The following is an 8809-nucleotide window of genomic DNA, read 5'->3' on the forward strand; positions in this document are numbered from 1 at the left end:
GAAATATTTATTACTATCGTTTGTGAACTGTATTGCACAAGCATGCATAAACTAGTATTCAGTTTTGTTTTAGCTTAATGGGACTTGACTGGTAAGTTCATATGCATTCTCTGTTTTCTCTAATCTCTGTGTTTTTGCACAGTCTCCTGTTATTGGATTTCTAGTTCTTTTTCGGAGAAAATGTATATTAAAGGTGTATGTGTAGTTGTGTACTAGTTGATGCTTGTTTTAGGGGGTTCAAAATGCTGCCTAGTATCTAGCTTTTGCAGATAGTTGTCGAAACACCGCGAGGTTTTAGGACAATAGGTTCTTAACACTTGCTTAACACATACATTAAGGTTCTTAGAGTTGGTGCCCTTGTTAATTTTGTATTATACATTTGACTTGAGTTTCGAGATAAAATTTAATAGTATATCCATATCAGCTTAACCGAGAAGATGCTTTCTGATTGTTAAATTACTTTATTCAGTAGCAAAGTCTAGTATACAGTAGTAGACCTTTCATTCAGTTGAGTGAGCTATCCTTTGATGTTATATTTTTAAAGCTTGAACTTACTAAAGGCTACATAATTGGTAATTCAGCATGTTTTGATCTTAGCTAATGAATGAAAACCAAAACAGTGATATACTAGCGAATTTGGTATATGATAAGTAGTTTTATTGGTATCCTTGACTGTAGTATATGAACTTTGTAGATTCACTATAGCAGACATGGAAGATACTTTGAATGAAAATTTATTGAGAGAAGCTCGAAGAGCAGAAGAGGTTGCTGATGGTAAAAGGCCACTCAAAGAGAGAATATGGATGGAGTCCAAGAAAATGTGGATTGTGGCTGGTCCTGCAATATTCACTAGATTTTCAACACTTGGAGTTAGTGTTATTAGCCTAGCATTCATTGGTCACATTGGATCCACAGAGCTTGCTGCTTATGCTCTGGTATCCACTGTTTTGCTGAGATTTTCAATCGGCATACTGGTATCATTTTAATTTGCCATTTCTCTTATTTCTTTACTATGGTTTTTACCTTGGACGCTGTTGAATATATCTTGTTTCATGATTGTTATTTCAACCATTTTGATGATTGAAAAGTTAACCAAGTATTGTTTGTGATGACATAATTGTCAATCTGGTATTAGAGCTGTCGGTCACCACATTCAGTATCTTAAATGGTTCATATCTTTCTCGTAAAGGACTTACAACTAGTACATTTTTTAATATCCAAATTGGTGAAGCATAGCACCAAGGTCTTACTGCAAGGTATGTTGTAATAACACATTGGACCTCTTCTGTTGATCAAAGAGATACTGTATGGTATAATATGACTTTCTGATAGGTTAATGACCTTCATTGAAGAAAATAATGACAGGAAAGTGATTCTTCTGTACCTGGGCAAGCTAATCTATTTTGGTTTATTAGTTCATGATTATTTTTGTGGAATAGACTTGTTTTTGTGCTAAATGAAATAGACTTGTTAGAGGAATACCAGATAGGTATTATCTGATACAGTGTAACGTTTTTGCAGACTGTCAAGTAAATAATTGACTAATAAAGATAGAATATGTAATCATGATTCTGTTTCAAACATGCAGTTGGGCATGGCCAGCGGATTGGAAACACTTTGTGGGCAGTCATGTGGTGCAAAACAATATGAGATGCTTGGTGTATATCTTCAAAGATCATGGCTTATCTTGATTATATGCTCAATAGTTCTATTACCAATATTTATATTCACCACCCCAATTCTCATAGCTCTAGGTCAGGATGAATCCATTGCAGAAGTGGCGGGAACCGTTTCACTCTGGTTAATCCCTGTTATATTTTCCTTCATTGCATCTTTCAGCTGCCAAATGTTCCTCCAAGCACAGAGCAAGAATCTGATCATTGCATACTTAGCAGCATTTTCACTAGCAATCCATGTTTTCCTCTCGTGGCTCTTGACGGTGAAATACAATTTTGGACTTAGCGGTGCCATGGTCTCTACAAATTTGGCATATTGGGTCCCGAATATCGGTCAACTTGTTTATATTCTTGGTGGATGGTGCCCAGAGACGTGGAAAGGTTTCTCAATGTTGGCCTTCAAAGATCTCTTGCCTATTGTCAAGCTCTCTTTGTCATCTGCTGTTATGCTTTGGTAATTCTAATTTGCCCCTTTGCAACTTATTTCGCTTCTCTTGGCCTTTGTTATTGATCAAACTTATTAAGAATCATAGCCATAGTTTATTGGGTTTTTTGATCTTATTATAAACTCTGGGTACTGAACCTAGTACTGTTATTTTGCAGCCTCGAACTCTGGTACACCACGATACTAATTCTTTTAACAGGAAACTTGAAAAATTCCGAGGTTGCTATTGATGCTCTTTCTATCTGGTAAAATTTAAACACTATCAATCTGTCCCAGTTTATATTGGTAGGATCCTATATCTTCTAAACATTTAATTTTTTTTGGCAGCCTTAATATCAATGGTTGGGAACTGATGATATCTGTAGGCTTCTTGGCCGCGGCTAGGTAGAACTAACTTCTTTTATGTCATCCTTTGCATCTTTTTTTATTCACCAGTATGTTCTTGTTTCTGCATGAAACATCCAGTGTACGAGTCTCGAATGAGCTTGGAAGAGGCAGTTCCAGAGCTGCAGTATTCTCCATTGTGCAGATTGTGCTAACATCATTAGCTATTGGATTTGTGCTATTTATATTTTTCTTGTTCTTTCGAGGACGGCTAGCTTACATATTTACGAAGAGTACTGAGGTTGCCGCAGCTGTTGCTGATTTGTCACCTCTACTGGCGTTCTCCATACTGCTAAATAGCATTCAGCCAGTTCTTTCCGGTAAATCTGCATTAAGTGTTGTGTTCGTTTCAACTTTCAAGTACTTAAAATCATGAAATTTTTACAAAAGCTATCAGGGAAGTAGGGAAAATTCTGATTCATAAAAAGGAAAAAAACTGCTTTCAAAATATTATTCTCGCGCTGCTATTTTTCTATATAGGTGTTGCTGTTGGGGCTGGCTGGCAAAGCACGGTGGCATATGTGAACATTACATGCTATTACTTGATCGGAATTCCAGTTGGAATAGTGCTTGGTTATGTTTTCCAGTTTCAGGTTAAGGTGAGTGCCTTCCTTTCTTATCTGAGTTTCTTTGATTTGTGAGAATAGAAAACTAGCCCTTGTTCAGAAAGTGTCCATTAAATGTGTTTTTGAATACAGCTACAAGAAATGTGGGTAAATAACATTAACATAGAGGAACCTCTCTCATGTAACTTGGATGCAACCATAATTGAGTCTTATGTCTTCGGAATTTATTGATCATAGTCAACACAGGCACTCTGTAAACGTAACTGTTTATATAAAAACTTGTTTTGTAGGGTGTTTGGGTGGGAATGTTGATCGGTACACTCGCTCAAACTATTGTACTAATGATAATTACTTACAAGACTGACTGGGAGAAACAGGTTATGTGATTGCCCTTTATTATCCTATTATGATGTTTTCAGATGTTAATTGTTAAGTCTGCGCTAACAACTTTGATGTATCCGCAGGTATGGCTTGCTAAACAAAGGTTAAGCAAGTGGTCTGTAGAATCTGACCAGCGAGCTGAAAATGAGCAAAATGCATGAAACTCAAGATAATCACTTACTAGCTGCATCTGCAAGCCTTTCCTGGCAGAACAAAAGCTGTTTTGGATATAGCAGTATAAATGACCCGGCAAGATTGCAGTTTTAATTTTATTGTAACAGTTGGGACACAAGTAAATCTGATACTAAGATATAAGTAAACTATAGCTTCTAAATCTTCCGGGGGCTAGGGATTTGGCCCTTTATTTTTTGTATCAAGTACTCATGTGATCAAATGTTAGTTTTAATATTAAGATCAACTCTTGTTACATGAACAATTTATATTTCAATTGTCTATGAAACTAAAGCAGTTTTATATTGTTAAAATATAATATAAGAACAATCGACCCTTTTTATAATGCCTTATAAATTTTAGATGAGTTGGTTAATGAACGTCGTATTAGAGCTCTAGAGCTCTGGTCGGCGGGTCTCAAGTTCAACTGTTAGATGAAGGCCATTAGCGAGTCGAACTTGAGACATCTAAGCTCTGCGGAGATCCGATATACTGGAAATTTTAAAACATGGCTCGCTGCACATTGTAGAGTATCATGGAAAACAATGAAAAACAAATGTCCAACAACTTGAAGATTATATATTGTTCTTAGTTGTTAGATTCCGAGTTTTTGTAAGCAGCAACGAAACCGTGTTTTCAAATTCAGAAAAGAAAAGAATGCAACAAGCATTCTAGATATCATATGCCTCAAATGGCCCTGTCAAAAAAATAAGACATCAAATGTCAAAATTACTCATAATCTCATACTGTACAACTTAAAGGAGCAGGCTATGTTGGTCTTTTTCGGAGAGGAGTTTTAACTAGAAATACCTCCATTAGCAACAAGCTCCACAATGTGGGAAATAACGGATCAATTCTAAACACCAATCAAGAACAGTGACTACATAAAATCAGTTTTCTAAAAATCAGTCAATTCGGACGAGTATTCGGGTGAGTACTCGGAAATCGGAGTTAAACTGATTCGGATTTAAGCTGTAATTACTCGGATTTTGAAGACATAATCGAGTAGATCTGATTTCAGAGTTTTACATAATAAAAACTGGTGCGAGGCACATATCATTTTCTAGATTTTTTTGTGCAGCACATAATTATATTTTTTGATTATAAGAATACCTAATATAAATCGATTAACAATCAAAGACATTAATATAATGTGACAAAAAAAAAAGACATTAATATAAACTTGACAAATCATGTATGTGTCATGTAATTGAATATGTGTTTATATAAAAAAAATTAAAATTAATACATATAACTAACTGGATAGTACATCCACGTAAAATAAAATAAATTGGCTAGTGAAGTAATTATAAAATTTGTACATTTAAATGTTTGTCGTAATTTTATACGTTGTATGCACATTTGTTATCATATATTACAAAATTTCACAATATAATTATATGACTATTGTGAGAACTTGTAGCAGTTGGGCCTAAAAACAATATCAGTTATTACATGAGAAGTTTTTTCAAATAATAACACAAAATAAATGTAAAAGGTCAAAATAATTTTTAATTATGGCACTCTAAAATCATAGAGCGTGTTGGGTTTTTAGTTATAAGCAAAAATGTAACGATATTAACGGGTTGAGATGCAATCATAAACTTTTAAATATTAAAATAATAATTAATAAATAGAAATGTGTTATGAGTGTAAGTAATCATATACAATAGCACATGAATGGGCCCACATATTATATATGTTAGGAATATGTTCTAGGCTTGATGATATTTCACCAAAACAACTTAGTAGATTTAGTTAAGTGTGTTTGTAATTTTCAACGGATAATTTTACTTTGTCATTCATTGAAAGAGTAGCTTTTGGTTGAATAAGTTTTTGTAGCACATTCCTGTATAATGTAATGCCTTAGAGAATTAGAGGTTGTAGGATATTCTAAATCATGTTGACTATTAGAATGATATGTAAAATAGGTTGGTTAATTGTAAATATTAGATGCCTTGTAATTTTGCATAAATGAAATGGAGTCAACTGCTATAGAAATACTTTCAACGGATGATTCTACAAGGCTTCGACGGATGACCCAAGTTACTCTCAACATATGATCCAATAGAGACTCAACGAATAATCTACAAAGTCTCGACGGATAACAAATTCAAATAGGAGTTGATAGTGAATTGACAGTCACGTGGGTTGATTGTATACAAAAGGAATGTGGCAGCCTATTTGCAGGTTTTTGATAACAAGGAAGCATTTCCATTTCCATGCTTACTTGAAGAAATTCAAAAATGTTGGATAGAGAAATGAAGAAACATGGGATGAAGACCTAGACACTTTGTTTATATGTTTGTCTTTTTCATACGTAACTTGGTCATATATAAAATAAGAGTAACAAGTAGATTATCAATCAATTGAGCCGAGAAATTGAAAAAGCAACATTTGTTAGGAATTTCTCTGTTCTTTGTAATTTTACTTGTAAGCAGTTGTGTGCATTCTTGCATCACAGAGTTCTCAATCAATATATATCTCTGGTGGAAAAGATCAATCCTCCAGAAAGTTTTTAAATCTTTGTGTTTAATTACTTTGTGTTTTGAATACATTTATATTTCATTATTCCGCACACTTGCATATTCAAACAATGATATCTTTTTGGAAAAGAATTTTCTTAATTTCCAAAAGAAACCAAGAATTACATTCAACCCCTCCCTCTTCTGTAATTCTATTATTAGATTGTTTGGGAATAACAGTTGGTATCAGAGCAAGCTCTTGACACACTAAGAGTTTAAAAATCAAAACAACTAACAATATGAGTAGGAAGGACGTTGGAGTGAAGATCCCATTTCTGGATAAAGACAACTATCACCATTGGAAGGTGAAAATGCACCTATATCTCTCTTTTTCTCTCAAGATGAAAGGTATGTTGATTGCATTGAGAAAGACCCTCATGTTCCTCGAATAACTGCTACAGATGCTGAAGGAGCTGTATGCAATGAGCAAAGCATTCCAAAGCCACAATAAAAAATGGACAGATGAAGACATTGAGCAAGTGCACAACGATAAAAAGGCTATGAACATTATGTTCAATGGTCTTGATAGAGATATGTTTGATAATGTTAGGTCACACACACTGTAGAGGGGGTGAATACAATGTATAAATACAATCAAATCGAACTTTTAATATTTCAAGTAACAGAAAACAAACTTTATTGAAACAATAAACTCTGTTACAGTATGGAACTGTTACCTCTCAGTGATGAATAATTATCACGAGAGCTGCTAGGGTTACAATGAATAATCTTCTCGAATATGATAACACTTTTAGTGTAAACCCTATGTCTGTGTTTATATACTACACAGTTACAAGATAATCGCTAATTGATATGGAATATAATTCTGCTTCCTAAAATATATCAATCAGATATCTTTTCTTCCAAGTATTCTATTCTTCATAGAACTCCTTCTTCATGCATATCTCTTCTTATGTTTATCTCGATCTTCTTTCCTTTAATCAGCTATTATCCTTATCTGAACGTCCTTCAGCACTTAAGTTCTGATATCCATCTTCTGATGATTATCTCCTGATAATTTAAGTACTGATATCCTTTAAGTCCTGACTTTCAGTAAGTACTGATTTATCCTGTTTAAGTAAGATCTGAAAACTAAACATAAATCATATTAGCCATGACATTATCAAATATATCTAACAATCTCCCCCAACTTGTAAATTAGCAAAATATACAAATTTAACAGATATTTGATGATGTCAAAAACATTAAGTACAAATGCATGAGAATTAGACTAGATAACTACAACTTACAGTCCTTTTCTGATAAAAACTTCAGTCTGTACAAATATCAGAATTTAAGTAGTTGTAGATCTTGACTGGGCTTCATCTTCTGATCTCTCTGATGTCAGGAGTTGTTCTGAGATAGTTCTTCAACAAACATCTCTCAGCATATCTAAGTTCATCAATCATTCTCATTTTAGCATCTTTAAGCTCTGCATCATCTTCACCAATTTGAAAGATTGCAGCCCTGAGATCATTAATCTTTGCTTTTCTTATATCCTGATCCAGTCTGATCAAATAAGCTTTATCAGACTCAAGATTGAATTCCACAGCCCTGTAACCCAGAAAGGTAATTATAATTTGAGCAGTGTTGGGCTACATTTCAACTATATCACCCTTATGATCTCTGTACTTTGGAACATATGTGCTGTCAGACTTAACAGAATAAAGCATTTTCTGTCTCAGAATCTGATCCTTCAAATAGTTTGCAGCACTTCCTGTCAATCTGTCATCCACTTGAAGTAAGAATAGTACATGCTCCAATTCTTCAAAATACTTTCAAAGGAATGACATTTTGCCTTATATGATAAACCCTACCATCTGTCATAAAGTACAACAAGATGTGTTCTTTCAAGTAGGTATGGTAAACCATTTGTACAGATTCCAGTTGATTCAATCTCTCAGGAGTTGCTCCAATACCTGGTTCAATCAAGGAAGTTGGATCATTGGTAGTGTTTTGTATTCTTCTTTCATCAGCACTTCCCAATCCAGTTTTATCTCTTGCTTCCTTTCCTGTAACTACTCTTACTTCAAAGCCACTTGCAGCAGTCTTCAAAGGTTGAGTCTGTTTTGCTTTAGTGAATCCTGGTAAGAGTGTCTTTGGTCTGTCTTCTGATATCAAGTTAACTTGAGCCATGTCAGAGGTTACTTGCTTCTTTGGAATATCAGAACTTACAGTCTCTTGACTCTGAACAACTTGAGCCATGTCAGAGGTTGTTTTAAGAACTTTTCTCGAAGTCAGAGCAAGATCATCCTTTTCATCAGTGATTTCTTCATTCTGAGGAGGCACATAAACCTTGATAGGTTTACCAACCTTTTCTTTACCCTTGAATCTTGGATCTATCTGCGGTTGTGATTTAGCCAATGTTGCTTCAGTATTTTCCCTTTCTTTTATCACAATGCCTTTGAGTTTTGGAAGTGTCTTTTTATTAGAAGCTTCAAATTTAGATGTGACTTTTTCTGATTTAAGTCTGGCTTCTTCTTCCATTAAACTCTCCAAGTCCATTCCTGGATTTTCCTGAAGAAATAACTGTCTTGACATTTCTTCATCAAGATCTAAAAGTTCATCAGAACTTATCCTTTTACCAGTAGAAGAACTAATTCTTTTCCCAGTATCAGAACTTGTCCTTTGACTTGTAATTTCAGCTGTTCTTGATGAGAA

At 34.3% G+C, this 8809-nt stretch overlaps 1 protein-coding gene across 1 annotated transcript; it reads left to right on the forward strand.

Moving 5' to 3' along the window:
* LOC141717272 (protein DETOXIFICATION 21-like) lies at nucleotides 1–3894 on the forward strand. Its single transcript, XM_074519363.1, has 9 exons — nucleotides 1–91; nucleotides 695–974; nucleotides 1589–2130; nucleotides 2280–2366; nucleotides 2449–2505; nucleotides 2587–2825; nucleotides 2986–3104; nucleotides 3362–3448; nucleotides 3536–3894. The coding sequence occupies exons 2-9, from the start codon at nucleotides 711–713 to the stop codon at nucleotides 3611–3613; spliced, it is 1473 nt and encodes a 490-aa protein (XP_074375464.1). The 5' UTR covers nucleotides 1–91; nucleotides 695–710; the 3' UTR covers nucleotides 3614–3894.
* The last annotated feature ends 4915 nt before the right edge of the window (nucleotides 3895–8809 follow it).

Source organism: Apium graveolens, chromosome 4, assembly GCF_009905375.1.
Source record: "Apium graveolens cultivar Ventura chromosome 4, ASM990537v1, whole genome shotgun sequence".
Classification (NCBI taxonomy): Eukaryota; Viridiplantae; Streptophyta; class Magnoliopsida; order Apiales; family Apiaceae; genus Apium; species Apium graveolens.

Coding starts and splice junctions, on each gene's coding strand:
- LOC141717272 (XM_074519363.1), top strand. CDS start 711: ATGGAAGATACTTTGAATGAAAATTTATTGAGAGAAGCTCGAAGAGCA. Junction 2,826..2,985: donor CATTCAGCCAGTTCTTTCCG/GTAAATCTGCAT, acceptor TTTTCTATATAG/GTGTTGCTGTTGGGGCTGGC. Junction 3,449..3,535: donor AGACTGACTGGGAGAAACAG/GTTATGTGATTG, acceptor ATGTATCCGCAG/GTATGGCTTGCTAAACAAAG.